Consider the following 19781-nt stretch of genomic DNA (forward strand, 5'->3'; position numbering starts at 1 on the left):
GGTATCTATGATTCCAGGAAAACTTCTGGAAAAGTCTCTTGTTATTTGTGAATGTCTCATTAATAATAGCTCCTTGGACTTTATATATTACTAGCATTTAGCATGTTAAAATTATTTGAAAATCTCTTTTATTAAAATAAATCTTTTATGGTAATGAATTTGGAATTTGGCTCCCTTTATTTGGTAGCCTTTGACATGGGGAACCTTATGAAGATTAGATACTTTCTCCATTTTCATTTTTAAAAAATTTTAGAATTGTTAAAATACATTTATAGATTGCTATTATTTTATAAATGTTTAGTCATATATTGGTTACATAGGTAATAAAAATAAAAAGTCTATCTAATTTCCTCTTCTTCATTACCTTTTGACAGCAACTGACAGTTTTGAGGAACTATTCCTGATTAATACTCCCTTCCCTCAGTATCCTATATACCTTGTTATATCTATATTTTTTCCCCTTTCTGATCCTTCTTGATTTTTTTTTTATTAGATTAGAACCTTTTGCATAATTAGGGGAAGAGGCACCAATAAATGTTGAATTAATTTGAAGTCCATATTTTGAGTATATATTAAATATATTTCTCTTTAATTTTTGATTTCTATGTCACTATTTCGCATAGAAATACATTTGAGGTACACTTAAAATTCACAGATGTTATGAGCTTTTAAAGAATGTATTTTATTTGTAAGGTGGGATCATCTTTCCAACTATGACTAGCAGGCTAGTTCCCCACAGGATGATCACCACTTCTCCATCACAGTTGTAGGGTGTTCCTGATGAGTGTATGGGATGTTTTTCTGATGCTATATATCATTCCCTAACCTCTATTGGTATGTCTCTCCTCATATCATGATTATCAATTGATATGTTATCCTTCAGAAAGATGTTTACAAAGGTAGGTTAAAAGAAAGGCATTATTTACTACAAGTAAACATAGTGGGTGCTAAACATACCCCAAAAGACTCCCCACTAATTCATGGGAAGTCCAGGGGAAAGTAGATTCATGCTTAGAGAGCTGATGTCATCAAAGTGTCACTCAGTTTTTGGAAGTTCTTTTCTAAAGTCCTTAAAATGTTCCTGTTAGGTATAATAAATGTTGCCTTTTTGCTGCTTGTAAAGCCTTGAATCTACTTTTTCTTTTTGTACCCAGTCTATTCTGAGCTCCTGATGCAAATATTGTTGAGAATGGTGTAAAGATGACCAATAAAAAAGGCAAAATCCTCCAGTCCTCTGAACTTAAGGAGGTCTTTCTCAAGGGGAAAAGGAGGATCCTAAGACTGAAGCTGAGACATCTCCTTCCCCACAAGTGATTCCTTTGTATGAGTGGTCTTCTTTCACTTTCTTCATCAGATACTTTAATCTTAGTTTCCAAACTAAACTTGCTCCTTTCATAACAAACCTACAAAGGGCATGATTTAAGTAATTCTGCCTCTAATCAGATTTCTTCTATAAAATCACACTAGTTTATTCAGTGGCTTTCAATGATACCTAAATTGATCAATTTTTTTTATATTTAGGCTAAAGCCTGCCATTGATTGATTAGTCCATTCAAAATGAATGTTCAGGTCTTGTTCACATCTACTGAACAATTTGAAGTATGTTCTCACTTGGTTAAAATATCAGGGTTGCATCTTATCATTTACTTTAACTGAGGAAATGGTAGTTGTCTAGGATAACTGCCAACTTTAAATTGCAGTTTTGAATTGTCTTGAGTTTCCACTTTTTTCTTGAGAGTAAAGAGAGAATGAGAAAGAGAATGATTTATTTGTGAGTGTAGGAATAGGAACTTGGAAATGCACTCCTGGTTAACAAGAGAATACTTGTATTGCTCTAACTGTATTCCATACCAACACTACAGACCATATCCTTAAAATGAAACTCTTTGAGAGAAAAATATATAAAGGAATGCTTTAAAAAACCGTAAAAAATTACTTAAGTTCTTAATGCTCCTGATCTTGTGGCTGTTCTCTTCTGTTGGTACATATTCCTGTCTAGCCACACTTTTTCATCATGTATGTCCTTAGGTCTTTTATAATCTAGTTAATATGATGGAAGCTTTCCCCTAGGTCATTTGATATTTCATGGATACCAATGCAACACTTAAAAGATGTGTGTACTTTTGGCTGTTTCATTCTTACTACTCCTTTTGTGATTATGTATTTCATAGATGGTATTTTATGTATCACTTTTTTGTGTATAAATCATTATTAATTGTATGCAGTACTCTACTTATGCTCCCTCTGAATCTCTCAGTTTCCCTGTTGGTCATTTGTAACATTCATCCTTTGGTTACTACAATTTCTGAATTACATGAAATTATTCTATCAACAAGTTTTTCATTGGGAAGTTTTTTTTCCTTTTTTTACATTTCTTTCAATTCAATCAATCAGTAAAATATGAATTGTCTTTTGTGTTCTTCAAGCATGTTGCCAGGCATTGGAAATACAAATATGAAGAATGAAATAATCACTTCTTTAAATAAGCTTTCATTCAAATAATGTTGTATTCATATTCATCACCACTTATTTCTTCACCTTATCTTCCTAGTCTACTTACATTTTACTTACTTTCATCTAGCCAAAATTGCCTACTTATCATTTTTTTTTTTTTTGCAGGTGATACTCAACTCTAACGTCTGTGTCTATTTATTGGATGTACATTCTTTTATGCATAGAATATTCTTTTTAAAATTTTTGCTTCTTAGTTTCCCCTGGATATTTTCACAATTCAGCTCAAATCCCATCTTCTTTGGAATTACTTTGCTGGTCTCCCTAGGAAGGCATTTACCTTCTTCTCTAAGATTACCTTCCCTTCAGCTCTCCCTTCTGATCAGGAACCCCAAACCCACCCTTTTGCAAGTGCCTGCAGCCAGCAACGTTCCCGTGCTTCCCCCCTCCCCCGCCCAGGGTGTGCTGTTTCCTTTTCACCTAGGGCCCAGTCTCTGCAGCACAGCTGGGCCTGATGTTCCTAATTAGCTGAGATTCCCTGTCTTCTTTGACTCAGACCCACCGTATGGGAGGTAAAAGTTTCTGTGGTTTCTGTTGAGGTCCCACATACCCAGCTGGCCCCAGAGGCCCCTACTGGGTGTTTCTGTAAAGTTAACCTGGGGGTGTTTGCATTTTACACTAGTAAATACCCAGTCTGGGGTCTTTCTTCCAGTCTTCTGTTTTGTCCAGAAGGACCCTTGTTCTGTCTCTTCTTGATTTTTCTCCAGTCTGTTCACCTTGAGGCACAAATTTATTCTATTTGTGGGAGAAATCTGGAGAGCTTGAAATTTACTGACCTATTGCCTTATTTCCTCAGATTCAATCTCTACATCTGTAAAATGGTCAGGTTTGTTTGTTTAGGCCTAAAAAAGAGAGCATATTCAAAGCAAACTTTAAAGAGTTATATTCTTTTTCTTCTTATTATTATCATCAACAGTAGTAGTCATAATCATAATGGCAGTCATTGTAGTTGTACTATGTCTATTATTGGCATACTCTCTGATGCTCTATGTTAATTAGTCAGAAATCTGAAAGCTAAAGATATGCGTTTAGTATTATGTCAGTTGTGTGTTGAACTCAGATTATAACTGCCAAGCTAATATGAAGTCCTAAAATCTAAGCAGGAGACCATCCTTGCATAAAATTGCTGGCAATCTCCATAGCCTCCTTTAAGTAAACTCTGGGTTAAAATTTCTAAGGTTTCTATCTAGTTCAGTGACTTCAAAGGTAATTGTCATTCCATTTTATTTTTGTTTTACAAAAATATTTGCCTATCATTTTATGACATCTGTCTTGGTTAGTCCCCCTAAATCTTTTCTTTATGGAGATTGTGATAACAAAAATTCCTTATTTATTTTTTTTTTAATTTTAAGCTTAGTTAAAATATTTTTAAAAAATAGATCATAGAAAAAGGGAAGAAAATGACCAACATAGAAAGGGAAAAAAAAAAAAAAACAAACTTTAAAAACCCATAAAAGTACTATCGCCAACATCAGATATACATTAGTGGAAAACAGGATTATATACAATTTAAGCCAAATGGAAATAAAATCTTAAAAAGTAATTGAATTCTCTAAAGAATGAGAAAACATGCAATCCAAATAATGGACTTGGAAGATAGATCATAAAATGCCAACCTTAAGATTAAAAAAAATCTCCGAGAACTTGGAAAGACAAAAGAATCTAGACACAACATTTCTGGAAAGTATCAAATTTCCCTAAATTGGAGAAAACAACCAATAAAGTACAATTAGCCCATAGACCCCTTATAAGAAAGAACCCGTGATTTAAATTGAAACATTGGACTGAGTGGTTGAAAACATTAAATGCATAGAAACAAAAAGGCTTTTCCTTAACATGATCAACAGTATTTATCTAAAACAAAGAGCAAGAATTATTTGTGATAGGCGCTAAACCTTTGGAACTATCTTTAAAAACAAACCTAAACACACAATAATTAAATTGTGAAACACCACTGATAAGGACAAAATTCTAAAAGCTACCAAGGAATAACAGAGAGGATGATAGTGGACTTTTCTTTTTTGAACTATACCCATTATCACTACTGATACTATGCTTGAAAGTCTGACAATAGCAATAAGAAGAAAAAAGGAAACTGAGGAAATATTGACAAAGAAGAAAAAAAATGTTGCTCTTTTTGTGATAATGAAAGGGAAATTAGAGAGACCTAGAGAATCAGTTATAAATTAAGTAAAACAATAATTCTTAGCACAGTTTCAGAATATAAAATAAATCTACACAAATCATCAACATAGCTGTATTTTAAAGAGTGCTACTTAAATTAATTGCATAATGTGGCACAGTAGATAAAGCATGGACTTAGAGTCTGGAAGACCTGAGTTCAAATCCCAGCCTTAGACATTTACTAGTTGTGTGATTGTAGGCAAGTCACTTAATCTTTGTTTAACTTAGTTTACTCATTTGGAAAAAGGGGATAATAATAACACCTATCTCACAGGGTTGTTGTGAGGATCAAATGAGATAATAATTGTAACAGTGCCTGACACATAGTACAAATTTTATAAATATAAACATTGTATAAATGTTTTCTTCCTCCTCTTTTGCCTTCTTCTTTTGTTCAGATGGGCCTGACACCTTCTAGAATCTCTGGTTACAGATTTGGATCCTCACCCACTTTGTAGTTCCAATTAGGAAACTTCTTTGCCTGAGTCTGATATCAGTAAACAATATGAGGAATATTCCCCCTATATCTGGATCTGATTAAGAATATTTCCTCCCAAATATAGCAAGGAATACCTCCACATAGAGCAGGCATGCAGTGCCAGAACTCAAACTATTTTGAAGGATATTTTGAAGTTCATCAAAAGAACTTTGTGCTAGTAAAAACAACTCTACCAACAGTGCATTAATGTTTCATTTTCCTCACAGGTTACAATTACAAGGTCTCACCTTGTAATTGTCCAGACAACCTGAGTTCTCACTTAGTAATCCTAACAATTAGGAAAGCTGATAGATGTGAAATGTGGTATTTAGAGTTGTTTTAATTTGCATTCTCTAGTCAATAAAGATTTAGAATATTTTTTCATATGACCATGGATAGCTTTAATTTCTTCATCTGAAAACTGCCTCCTTTGACCATTTATCAACTGGAGAATTATTTGTATTCTTATAAATTTGTCTCAATTCTCTATATAGTTGAGAAATGAAGCCATTATCAGAAACACTCAGTATAAAGACTTTATTTTCCTTCTAATGTTGGTTGCATTGGTTTTATTTGGGAAAACCCTTTTTAATTTAATGAATTAAAATTATCCATTTTATATTTCATAATGCTCCCTATCTCTTGGTTGGTCATCAGTTCTTCTCTTCTCTATAGATCTGATAATAAGCTATTCCTTGCTCTCCTAATTTGCTTATGATACCACCCTTTATGTCTAAATCATGTACCTGTTTTGACCTTATCTTGGTACATAGTATGAATTGTTGGTCTATGTCCAGTTTCTACCATGCTGTTTTCTGTTTTCCTTGTATTTCCTTATTAAATAGTGAATTTTTACCCTAGAAACTAGAGTTTTGGGGTTTATCAATCAATAGATTACTACTATAGTTATTTACTATTGTGTCTTGTGTACCCAACCTATTGCACAAATCAACCACTCTATTTCTTAGCCAATACCAAGTAGTTTTGATGATTGTCACTTTATAATAGAATTTTAGATCTGATATGAGTAGGCCATTTTCCTTTGTATTTTTTTCTTCATTAATTCCCTTGATATTCTTGACCTTTTCCAGATGAATTTTATTGTTATTTTTTTCTTTAAAATTTTTAAATGATATTTTATTTTTCTAAACACATGCAAAGATCGTTTTCAACATTCACTTTTACAAAACTTTGTATTCCAATTTTTTCTCCCCCTCCCTAAAATAGCAAACAATCTGATACAGATTAAACATGTGCAATTCTAAACATATTTTCATATTCATCATACTGGGCAAAAAAAAATCTGATTAAAAGGGAAAACAAAATCAAGTAAATAAACAACAATAACAAAAAAGGTGAAAATACTATACTCTGATTCATATTCAGTCTCCATAGTTTTCTTTCTGGATGTGTATGGCACTTTTTATCACAGATCTATTGAAATATCCTTGAATCATGTCATTGCTGAAAAGAGCCAAGTCTGTCACAGTTGATCATCACATAATCTTGTTGTTGCTGTGTACATTTTTTTCTTGGTTCTATTGAGTCCCTCAAAGAACTTAAAGTTTAATAGGGAAGACAATATGGAAACAATTATATATGAAACATATATACAGAATAAATAGGAAATCATTAATAGAGGAAAATTGAGAGGGTAGAACCAAGAAAGTCAAGTTGAAACATCAACTTGGATGAATTCTCTCAACATTCTCCTCTTATTTTAAATATATCAAATTGAATTCTGAAGTGGAAGAACCAACAAAAAGTTGGGTTGAGGCATTTTCCCAGCCCAAGACAACTTAGGAAATCTGCAAGAAAGGTCTGTGATACTGGGGTTTGCACCAGCTTGAAATTCAGCAGCCATAGGATTAGCAATGGACCTTGTAATTGATTATAACAGGGCCAGCAGCAGTCTCAGGAGATTTCAAATTAGAGAAAAATATAAATTACCCTGATCAACAGAAGAGAACTTCAAATGCTTAAATAACAGTTTCTTAAGAAATTAAATAAGCTATAAATGAATTTCCTAAGAAAAAATTCCCAGTATCAAATGGATTTATAGGTGAATTCTGCCAAATATTTAGAGGACAATTAATTCCATTGCCTTATAAACTAACTAAGAAAAGAGACAAAGGAGTAGTCCTAAAAAATTCCTTTTATGACACAAATATGGTTTTGATAACTAAAATAGGGATAGCAATAACAAAATGAAAACTATAACAATATTTAACAAATTCAAACATTATGACCAGGTAAGGTTTATACCCAGAATGTAGGGCTTGTCCAGTATTAAGAAAATTGTCAGAACAATTTATTATATCAATAACATAACCAAAAATCATATAATTACTTCAGTAAATGCAGAACAAACTATTGACAAGATACAATACTTATTCATATTAAAAATACTAAAAAGCACAGTAATAAATGGAATATTTCTTAAAATGATAAAAAGAATCTAATTTACAACTATCAGTATGCTACAAACCTTCCCAGTAATCTCAAGGGTAAAGTAAGATGTCCATATTATCACCACTATTATTCAATTAGCTTTAGCTTTGCTAGCTTTAGCAATTACACACAAAAAAAGAAATCAGATGAATTGGAATAGGCAAAATGAAAACACAATATCACTCTTTGCAGATATTATAGGATACTTAGAGAAATCTTAGAGAATTCAATAAAAATAATTGAAACAATTAGCAACTTTAGCAAAGTTGCAAATTAGGAAATAAACATACATAAATCATGAGCATTTTTTATGCATTGCCATCAAAATCCAGCAAGAGATAGCAAAGAAATCCCATTTATAGTAATTGTAGACAATATAAATTAAACCAATTGTGAGTTACTTATTAGATTTATGAACATGATGAAAAAGGAAGAAATTTGAAAAAATTGAGACACCAATGCATTGTTGGTGGAGTTGTGAACTGGAAAACAGTTTGGAACTATCCCCAAATGGTACCAACCTGTGCATACCCTTTGATCCAGTAATACCACTACTAGGTCTATATCCAAAAGGTATCAAAGAAAAATGAAAAGGACCTATATATACAAAAATATTTATAATATCTCTTTTTGAGTAATAAAGAATTGGAAATTAAGAGGATGCCCATCAATTGGGAAACATCTGAACATTTTTCTTTTTGCTCAAAACAATATTCCAAGACAGTTCCAAAGGACTTGTGATGAAAAATGCTATCCACTTCCATAAAGAAAACTGATGATGTCTGAATGTAGATGGAAAAATAATTTTTTTCACTTTTTTTCCAAATTATTAATACAGAACTATGTTTTGTATGATTTTACATGTTTAATTGCTATCACATTGCTTCCCTTCTCGATAGGAGGGGGGAGTACAAAGGGGAAAATTTTTGAGAATTTAAAAAAAAATGAACATTTATTTAAAATAAAAACAGAAGGCACTGAATTATGCTTTCAGAAAGTTCAACACACAAACCCAAAAGAGAGTGACTCAAAAAATCTACAAAAAACCCTCCTAGAAAAACACTTTTTTTTTTTTTTTGCCACAAACTTAACTAGAATTCCTGAAGAGATGAAGCAAAAATTTGAAAGAAAACTAAATAAATGTATGTTGTTGTTGTGATTGTTTTACATTAAATGAGAGGGCTTGAGCAAAAATTAGAAAAGAAATGAGAGGTATGGAAGAATTGGAAATCAAACTAATAGTTTGGTACAAGGGGTATAAAACTTTGCCCAAACAACAAACTCTCTGAAAATTAAAACAAACCAAATAAAAACCAATGACTTTATGAGACAATAGGAAATAACAAAAGAAAGTCAAAAAGCTTAAGAAAGTAGAAGAAAAGGTAAGGTATCTCATTGCAGAAAACAAACAAACAAAAAACTTACCAGGAAAACAGATTAAAGAGAAAAAAAATTAGATGACTGAACTATCTGAATGGCATTACCAACAAAAGAGCCTAAATTTCTTATTTCAAGAAGTTTTAAAAGAAAACTATCCAGATCTCTTAGAACTTGAGGGCAAAATAGATATAGAATCTCCTGTCACTTTGTGACAGAAACCTCACTATGAAAACTCTCAGAAATATAGCCAAATTCCAAAACTTACAGGTTAAAGAAAAAATATTGGAAGCAGCTAGAAGGAAAACAGTTAAATACTGGAACCACAGTCATGATCAGATAGGATTTATCAGCCACCACTGTAAATGAACAAAGAACTTGGAAGTTTATTTTAGATGGACCTATAGCCAAGAGTAATTTACCCTGTAAAACTGAGTATAATAATACTCAAGGTATATTAGTAATACTGAGGACTTCTAAGCATCCTTGATGAAAACACCAGAGCTGTGTAGAAATTTTGAAGTTCAGATAGAGAAATTAAGGGAAACATAAAAAGAGGAATGAATGAATAATAACGAATAAATGAACAATACAGAAACTAAACAAAGATAAACTGTTCACATTTAGATAGGGAGATGATACATTTGTTTCATTTCGACTTTGTTCTCATCAGGAGTCATAGAAGGAGTTTAATTAGACAGAAGACCTGAAGTGGACACACACACACACACACACACACACACACACACACACACACACACACACAATTTCTTTGAAGAAATACATTTTATTCATTGGGGAAACAGCAAGAAAAGGGGAGAAATTAAAGGGAATATAGATTGAAGTAGGGATTAGTCCCAAACAAAATAAACTATAAAGTTATATAAAAATATTTTTAGCTTTTTTGAAGAGGCAAAGAATGCAAATCCAAGGAGGTATCCATAAATCAGGGAATGCATAAACAAGTTGTGATATATTAATATAATGTATACTATTATTGCAACAAATGGCAAAGAAGTTAGTCTCCACGAAAACTGGAAGGAGTAAAATGAACAGAATCAGAACAGTTTATATAGTGATAACAGTATGGTTAAGTCAAACAGCTGTGGAAAAAAAATTAGGAACTCAGCATAATGATCAGCCACAATAACAAAGGATTAATGATGAAACATGCTATCCTTCTTCTTATAGAAAAGTGAAATATTCAGAGTACAGAATGTGATCATTTTAAAGCCTTTTCTTTTTTTTTTTTTTGATACTTTATTTTTAAATTAATTTTATAATTAAAACTTTTTTTTTTGACAGTACATATGCATCGGTAATTTTTTTACAACATTATCCCTTGCACTCACTTCTGTTCTGAATTTTCCCCTCCTTCCCTCCACCCCCTCCCCTAGATGGCAGGCATTCCCATACATGTTAAATGTGTTATAGTATATCCTAGATACAATATATGTGTGCAGAACCGAATTTCTTGTTGCACAGGAAGAATTGGATTCAAAAGGTAAAAGTAACGTGGGAACAAAAACAAAAATACAAACAGTTGACACTCATTTCCCAGTGTTCCTTCTCTGGGTGTAGCTGCTTCTGTCCATCATTGATCAATTGGAACTGAATTAGATCTTCTCTTTGTTGATCCACTTCCATCAGAATACATCCTCATACAGTATTGTTGTTGAAGTATATAATGATCTCCTGGTTCTGCTCATTTTACTCAGCATCAGTTCATGTAAGTCTCTCCAAGCTCTCCGTATTCATCCTGCTGGTCATTTCTCACAGAACAATAATGCTCCATAACATTCATATACCATTAAAGCATTTTATTTTCAAAACATGATCAATATGGAAATCTATTTTGATTGATCATATATGTTTGAATGGATTTTATTTTTTTGTTAGTTCTCAGTTCAAGAGGGGGAATCTCAGATTGTGGGTGAAGAAGATTTTTATTGATAGAAAAAAGTATATATAATTTTAAAAACAAATTTGTAGGAATGAGGGAGAAATTACCTTCAGATCCCTGAGTGGGGAAGATTTCATGAACAAAAAAGGAATAGAGAGGATTAGAGGAAAAATGGACAATTTTAATAAATTTAAAAGGTTTTTCACAGCTCAGTGGTGTTCTAATGATGAAGAAAACACTTAACTTGATAGAGAGGGAAATCCTTGTAACATTTTTCTTTTATAAAGGTCTCATTTCATAGCAACTAATTCAAATTGGTAAGAATATGAACCATTCTAGAACTGATAAATGATAAATACAAACATGTAGATCCTAAGAAAAAATCCAAGCCAGCTATAGTCATATAAATAAAATGCTCCAAATCACTAATTCTTAGAAAAAATATAAATTCAGGCAACTATGAGATTATATATCTTAAATTGGCAAAGTTGATGAATATGGGAATTAAAACTATGTAGATCTGTACAAAAAAACAGGAACATTGATAGGTTGTTGTTGGAGTTGTGAATTGTTCCAGCTATTCTGAAAATTATTTTGGAGCTATACGCAAAATGTTATTAAACTGTATATGGACTTTTTGTCCAGTGATACCACATTACTAGGTTCACACTCCAGAAATCAAAGAAAGAGGAAAAAGATCTTATATACATTTACTTATATACATATACTTATATGTGTGTGTGTGTGTGTGTGTGTGTGTATGTGTATGTGAAAAAGGGGAAAACTTAAATTGTTAATTAAATACAATAAAATTTAATTTAAAAAGAAAAAAGTAACAGAGAGGAAAATTAAATTACCTAAATAAAAAAATGATTGATGAACTAACAACAAGCAGGGAGGAAATAAAAGTAATCATTAAAAACCACTATACACATTTCTATATCAATCAACCTAAGAATCCAAAAGAAAGTAATAAATGTTTATTAAATCTAAACTATCCAAATTAACATCTTAAGAAACAGAGCTCTAAACCCATCCAGTCTTAGAAAGAGAAATTGAGAAATTCACAAATGAATTAACAAAGAAAAAAAGCCCATGAGTTTAATGGATTTATAAGTTGTTTCTGAATATTTAAAAAAGCAGTTTATACCTGTGCTGATTAGAAAGAGATAAAAATATAGCCTATCAAATTTCTTTTATGAACATAATCCTGATTGTCAAACAACAGAGAGTGAAAACATCAAAAGAGAACTAAAGTTCAAAATAACTAATGAATTATAAATGTAAAAAAATTAAGAAGCATATATAACAGTCATATATAATACATTATATAGATATATAGCAATATATACAAATTATTCATTATGAGCTTGTTGATTTTATGCTAGGAATGCAATGATCCTTTGAAACTAGGAATATTATTGGTATAATTAATCATTATAGTAACCCTACAAAATTCAGATGCAGAAAAAAGCTATTGGAAAAATGGACCTTTCATTTGTTAAAAAAAAAAAAAAATTAAAAAGGGTAATAAGGAGCGTTCCTTAAAATAATCAATATCTAAAACCAAGAACTAGTATTATTTGTGATGGCAAAACACTGGAAGTTGTACTAATAAGATCAGTGTGAAGAAGAGTGCCCATTATCTCCACCATCATTAGACATCATCAGAATTCTAGCTGTAGTCGCCAAAGAAGGAAATTTGATTAGTAAGTTCAGATAAAGAGGAGGCCAAATTATCTCTACTTGTAGATATTATAGTATTTTACTTAGAGAATTCTAAAAAAAAGATTTAAAAATGAGAAAGTAGATTCAATATATAAACTCAGGATAGGAAATCTACAAAAATCATAACTTTGCTATGACAAAAAGCAAATAGGTGAAGGATAACAATTTTCCTGATTATGATTTACTGTTACTATGAACAGCCTGTTTTATGGAGCTCCTTCTTCACTACTTCTCTTTTGGACAGGCCCTGCAACCAAGCAGTGATCTGTGCTCAGAATTTAACAAGATTAAGAAAGAAGCGTCTTTGGCGCATTTAGTTTTGTTTGTTTGTTTTTTAAGGATCCTGAGCTTTTCCCTGAAACAAAAGCCTTCTCTTTTAACACCAGCATTCTTCTTATGATTTCTGGCTCTCCATAGAATATACCATAATTGCTTGTCACCAAGTGGGTAGTGAGAAGCTCATGGTTATCACTAGAAGTGAACTGTGTAGAAGAAGTGGTAAAAAGATGTCATCAAGCCATTTTCTATAATCAGACATGTTTTATGAAATGCTAGTCATAAAACAATACTGATGGACAGTTTATATTAGTAGGCATATGCATACATTAGTATGCATATGACTTAAATAGGTCTACAAGAGAGAAAAGAGGAACTTCTTCATAAGAAGAGGAGCAAAGGAAATTGAAGGAAGATGCTTTGTTTTATTAGTTATATCTCTGGGAAACTTTTTTTTTTTTTTTTTTAAATAACTAACAAGACCGATTTAAAGAACAAGTTCAAATATATCCTAACAGGATGAGAGCCACATCAAACCACTGATTCTCTAACAGTATTCAAATACATGTTAATGTCCTAAGGAGGCTCCTTCTGAAAAAAAATTTTTTTAAAGAATATTAAAAATAATTTCTTTGAAAATAACTGATTTTGAGGAAAGAGGTAAAAAGCTTCATATTTTTCTTCATAAACTGAAACAGAACAAAATCAATGGTAAAATGCTCTCTTCCCTCTCCCTTAAAAAAATCAACTAAGGGAAAAATGTTTTCAATGTTCTGTTTTCCTTTCTCCAGAGCTCTCCACTGAAGTAGAATAACAGGTTGTTCGTGTTAGCTGACACCTCACTAGGACTAGTCAGCCTCCTCCCACCCTTACTTCATAAATAATATAAATATTTCACGAGTATCTGATGTAATTGTTGTTCTGACAAGCTCTTCCTAATTTAAAATGGCTTTTAATGCTATAGAGCCATTTTGATGGCAGCAAGCCATGGGCCTGCCCCTGAGCTCTCTTTTTCATCTCTTTTCCATACCCCTTTTTCTCCCTCTCTCTCAGCCCCTTTTTATTTTCTCACCATACACAGAACTGGTATAAACTCCCTAAGGAGTTTCATGTGTGAATGAGTCTCCTTGGGGTATGTGAGATGAGCCATCATGAGAAGATTTTTTCCTTTATGTGTTGGAAGGAATTATTTGGTCTGGAAATAATGAAGTTATAAGCATTAAAGAATTGCAGGCTGGTGCCCACACACCCTACTACATACATTCCATTAGCATTTTAGCAATGTGGCTGAGATACAGGGCTGTGCATGTAGAAGTAAACACAGCTGCATATATGTATTTCAGTGATTATACATTCAGATAACTTCCTGATGTGTTTAAAAATATACATAGATTATGGGGTTGGAAGTGGGAAGAAAAAAAAGTCCTCTTTGGGTGGTGATTTAAAGGTATGATCAGGCCTGTCTTCATTTAGGGATCTACAAAGTCCCAATATCTTGCTCTTATGACAACTAATATTTGAGCTTGATTCATTTTGTTTAGGTTTTGATCCCTACTAAAATATAAATATTCCCCTGGAAAATTAATCCTATCAATCATTTACATCTTAGTGTGAATTGGTAATTTTCTGACTGAATTCAAACTTCGAATACTTTTTTTTTTCTTATATATTTTTTATAATTCTTGCCTGATCTTCCTCCTTTGGCCTCACTCAATTTAACAATGTACTCCAAATCCCAACAGCTAGTCCAGAGGCTTCAAACATGCCCACCTCCTCCAACCCTCACCATCTTTAAAAGACCTTCACTAGACCCAAGCATCCCCATAATATATCATTCTATATCTTTCCTCTTTCTCTCAAATTCCTTGAAAAAGCTATCTATTCTTGACGTCTTCCCTCGTTTTTTAAATCCTCTGCAATCTGGATTTTAACCTCATTACTCAACTGAAAGTACCTTTTCCAAAGTAATCAGGGATCTCTTAATTGCCAATACTGACAATCTTTTCTCAGTTCTTATCCTTTCTGAATTCTTTATAGAATTTGACACTGCTGGTCATATTTCCCTCTTTTTTATGCTCTCCTTTTTGGGCTTTTATGTATTATGAACTTTTGGTTCTCCTCCTAGCGTTCTAGCTGCTCCTTTTCAGTTTCCTTTACTGAATTATCATCCAAGACATTTTTACTTTGGGTAAGAGTGCCTCAGGACTCTGTTTTGACTTCTCCTCCTATCCCTTAGTACTCTTTCATTTGGTAGCCTTATTAGCTCGTATGGACTTAATTATCATCTCTATGTGATGACTCCCAAACCTTTCTCTCTAGTCTCTCTTAAGCTCCAATGCCCCATCACAACTTACTGGATTTTTTAAAAATGAACAGTTTAAACTCAGCTCCCTGAAAACTGAACTCATTACCTTTCTTTCCAAACCTATTCCTCTAATTTTTTTTCTATTTCTCTCAAGGGAAACACCTACATTTACTATCTTGACACCTCATTCTCTCTCATCCCACATATCTACTCTGTGGCTAGATCTTGCCTTTTTTATTTCCTCATTTCTTTCATCTTCCTCCTTCTCTTTGGCTTTCTTCTGTCAGACACCCTGATTCAGGTGCACTTCTCACCTATTATTCTTTTATAATGGTCTCTGAATCAGTTATCTCTGTCTCAAATCTCTCCTCTCTCTAACCTCCTCACTCAGTTGTTACAGTGATTATCCAAAGTGTAAATCTGGTCATATGGCTCCCTCTACTCAATAAACTCTTGCGTATTCTTATTGACTGTAGGGTGAACTATAAAATCCTCTTTTTGGAATTTAAGGATTCTATCACCTGTCTACAATCTGCCTTTCAACCTTTATTGCACATTCCCTTTCAACACCATATGATTCAGTCAGACTAGCCTTATTTTTTTCTCATACATGACTTGCCATATCCTAACTATGTGTCTTTTTATTGACTTTTTAAAAGGCCCTTCTTCCTCCCCTCTGCCTTTTAGAATCCTTGTTTTCCTTCAATACTTAGCTTATGCTGTTTACTACATGAAGCCTTTTCTGATCTCCTAGATGTTGTTAAACCAAGAAGCATTTATTAAGAGCTAGGTACTGTGCTTAGTGCTAGAAATATAGATGTGAATAAAAAAGAAAGACAGAGACTGTACTTGGAGCTTAGGATACAGATACAGAATCAAAATAGTACCTTATTTCAAAGAGCTTTCACTCCATTGGAGGAAATAATAAATACTTTGGAAATTCAAAGGTAAGACCACAAATTTCCTTTAATATCAAAATTTTAATTTAAAGTTAAATCAAGGACAAATTGATGTCCAGGGTGGGGTTTCAGAAAACAGTTCTGAGATATCATGTTAGGTTTCTTTGTGGTAAGCAGAGAATTCTAGTTCTTCAGATACAGACTGAATGGTTACTCAACTATGATTTCCAGTGGCACAGTACTCTGTTTACTTTTTTCCTTACACCAATGGTATTAAGAAGATGTTCTCTCATTTGGGAAAGAATCAGATCAGAAGACTATGAGGACATCAGAATTCTATAATTCTATAAGAACATAAGTCTGGGGATTATGGTTTATGTTGGGTTAGTTATTGCACATTACTCCAAAGAAATTTCAAAGGAAACAGAAGCAGGACCACACTAGGAAAGAGAAATTATAAGCACATAAATAACTTTTTGGAAGAATCCTTGTGTTCCTGAAGAAGAAAAAGAAAGCCAAAAGCAGGCTTAAATAGCAGGAAAAAAACAGGCTCAAATATGTTTATGAAGATTATGCTACAAAGAGATATTAACTTATAGCCATATCAAATCTTTATGCTCATGGTCTAATTCCTGATTAGTGAGATCTGGACCAGAACATGTAACGTGGAAATATCTGAGAAGATTTTAGGGGCCACAAGAGCTGTCAACTTTCTTTTCCTTCCAGATCTACTTCTGGCTTATCCAACACTCCAAGTTTAGGCAGGGTTAGTGCTGGGTGGTGGTCATCAAGAGCAAATCTGGTAGAAGAGGAATTCTTTCTGCAATGATATTTCAAAAAAGAAAACTAATTTAGTGGAGAGAATCAGAAGACCTCGACGTAAACTGTATTGTTGCATTTTCTAGTTGGCTAAAGTTGGTTGAAATTTTCTCATCTACAAAAATGAAAACAATAATATTCTTGTACTTCTTGCCCCATATGGCAGTTGTGAAGATCAAATGAGAGAATATATGTTTGGATTTGTAAACCATAAAGTGAATACGTAAATGTCAGAAATTATTATGGGCAAATAATATTGAGGAACATTCACAGTAAGTAAAAAGTGAATTAAATATTATAGCCTATGTCCAGAAGAATATGTTGTTGTACTTATTTTATTTACTAGTTGTAAAAAATTATTAAAATAACACTTTTTTCATAGCTTCTGGTAACCAAGTAATATAAATATTTCCATATGGTTTTCACAAAATTTAGCCCTATCTATTATTCTCCCTTACCAAGAGAATGTACTCCATAATCTAATATGGCTTCCCTATTTCTGTCAATTATGACTAATCTTTCAAGAGGAGACTGATTATTCCTTATTTTAACTCTGGTAGAAAATTCCATGTATGTACTGGTTTTTGTTAAAATTAAAACAGAATGAATATATAATATCATGCTATCAGTTTCCTAAACTTGCATTGATTTTTGATGTTCAAATTTCCATTATAATCTGTGTATATTCCTGCCTCAGTTCTTGGCCCCTGTGCAAGGATTATCTACCCACAAGAGTTCCATTTGGGATAGTGGTTTCTGATGGAGCTGTCCTTCTGCAGGCAGAGGACTTGAGACCACCAGCTTATTTTTCCAAACATTTAATCCTTTAGTGCTCTCTAGACACATTTTTTCCAGAATACTTTCCAGAGGGTTTTAAAGGATGTTTCTAAGCTCTTTTAAAAAAATAATAATTGACGCATAGAGGTTGGAGGGGCCAGACTAATATAAATTAGAAGTTGGCAAACAACTATTTGAAACTTCATCCAAAGAGCATTTTCCCCTTCTAACCAAATATTAATGTGCCACACCTTCTTCTTTTTTCCTCTCTACCCTCACTAAAAATTGATCCAGTCCTTTGCATATTTAAGCAATTGGTACAATAAAAGATTACCACCTGACTTTCCAATACCATTGACATTTTCAGTCATGTGTTCCTTGAAATGTTTAATACTCAAAGCTTTTTAAATAATTCTTCTCCTATTTTCGCACCCCCCCCAGCTCAACTTCATTAATATAGCAGTAAAGAAAAGGATGCATTATTTCAAAGATTTTACCTTCACTTTCTCTCTCTTCCTCAGGCCATGTGTTTATACTATGGGATCCCCAATAAACAACAGAGCCCTTTTTCCATGCCAGGAGCCACCAGTTGCCATGTCAACATGGCAGGCTACAGTCCGAGCAGCTGCATCTTTTGTTGTTTTAATGAGTGGGGAAAATTCTGCCAAGCCAACACAGCTTCAGGAAGGTACAGTACATGTGTTCTTTGCTTATTTATGTATTGCAACTAATGCTGGACTCAGAAACCCCAAAATGAATGTTTTTCTAAACTCTAAATAGTTCTTTAGTTAAATTGGAAATTAATCCATTATTAAACTGTCAGATAATGAAATAGGGGACCCCTTGTTACCAGTTAATATTTTATCTAAGTCAGTAGTTGGTTCTGTGTCTTGTGTTATGAGAAATAAGTTGGTTGTCTCTTGGTTTGATGTGGCATCCTCCTATGGGTAGACAACCACAGTTCAGGAACACCAGTATAATAGGCTTATTTAACTGAGGTTGCCAGAGAAGCAAGGTAGTCTTTTTTTTATGTTTAAAGATGCAACTTTTGCTAAATAAGCTTTTTCCCATGCCTCAAGAAATGAAGAAATTAATGAATGAAAGAGTATTTGTTAAGTGCATACTACAATCCAGGCACTATTTTTTTAAATTTTTTGATTATTATTATTATATCTTTTTATTTACAAAACATACACATGGGTAATTTTTTCCAACATTGACCCCTGCAAAACCTTTTGTCCCAAATTTTCCCTTTATTCCCCTAGCTCCCTCCCCTAACTGGCAGGTAGTCCAGTGCATATTAAATATGTTAAAATACATGTTAAAACCAATATATATATATACATATTTATGCAGTTATCTTGCTGCACAAGAAAAATCAGATCAAGAAGGAAGGAAAAGAAAAACTGAGAAAGAAAACAAAATGCAAATAAATAACAACAGAGAAAGTGAGAATGCTGTGTTGTGTTCTACACTGTTCCCATGCTTCTCTCTCTGGGTGTAGATGCTCTCTTCATCACTGCACAAGTGGAACTGATTTAAATCCTGTCGTTGTTGAAGAGAGCCATGTCCATCAGAATTGATCATCATATAGTCTTTTTGTGGCCGTGTATAATGATCTCCTGGTTCTGCTCCTTTCACTTAGCATAAGTTCATGTAAGTCTCTCCAGATCTTTCTGAAATCATCTTGCTGATAGTTTCTTACAGAACAATAATATTCCATAACATTCATATACCATAATTTATTCAGCCATTTCCAATTGATGAGCATCCACTTAGTTTCCATTTCTGGAAACATTTTTGCACATGTGGGTCCCTTTCCCTCCTTTAAGATCTCTTTGGAATATAAGCCCAGTAGTAACATTGCTGGATCAAAGGGTATGCACAGTTTGATAACTTTTTGGGCATAGTTTCAAACTGCTCTCCAGAATGGTTGGAGCCATTCACAACTCCACCAACAATGCATCAATATCCCAGTTTTCCCATATCCCCTCCAACATTCATCATTATCTTTTCCTGTCATCTTAGCCAATCTGAGAGGTGTGTAGTGGTTTTTGAGTGATGTCTTAATTT

General features: G+C 32.9%; 1 protein-coding gene across 1 annotated transcript in view; it reads left to right on the top strand.

Moving 5' to 3' along the window:
* The window catches only part of AOPEP (aminopeptidase O (putative)), a 504306-nt gene that overhangs the window by 44338 nt on the left and 440187 nt on the right, over window positions 1-19781 (top strand). Inside the window, 1 exon segment of the mRNA XM_074281675.1 lies at window positions 18230-18396. Within this exon segment, the coding sequence (XP_074137776.1) occupies window positions 18230-18396 (167 nt within the window).

The sequence above is a fragment of the Sminthopsis crassicaudata genome, chromosome 1, assembly GCF_048593235.1.
Source record: "Sminthopsis crassicaudata isolate SCR6 chromosome 1, ASM4859323v1, whole genome shotgun sequence".
Taxonomy (NCBI): Eukaryota; Metazoa; Chordata; class Mammalia; order Dasyuromorphia; family Dasyuridae; genus Sminthopsis; species Sminthopsis crassicaudata.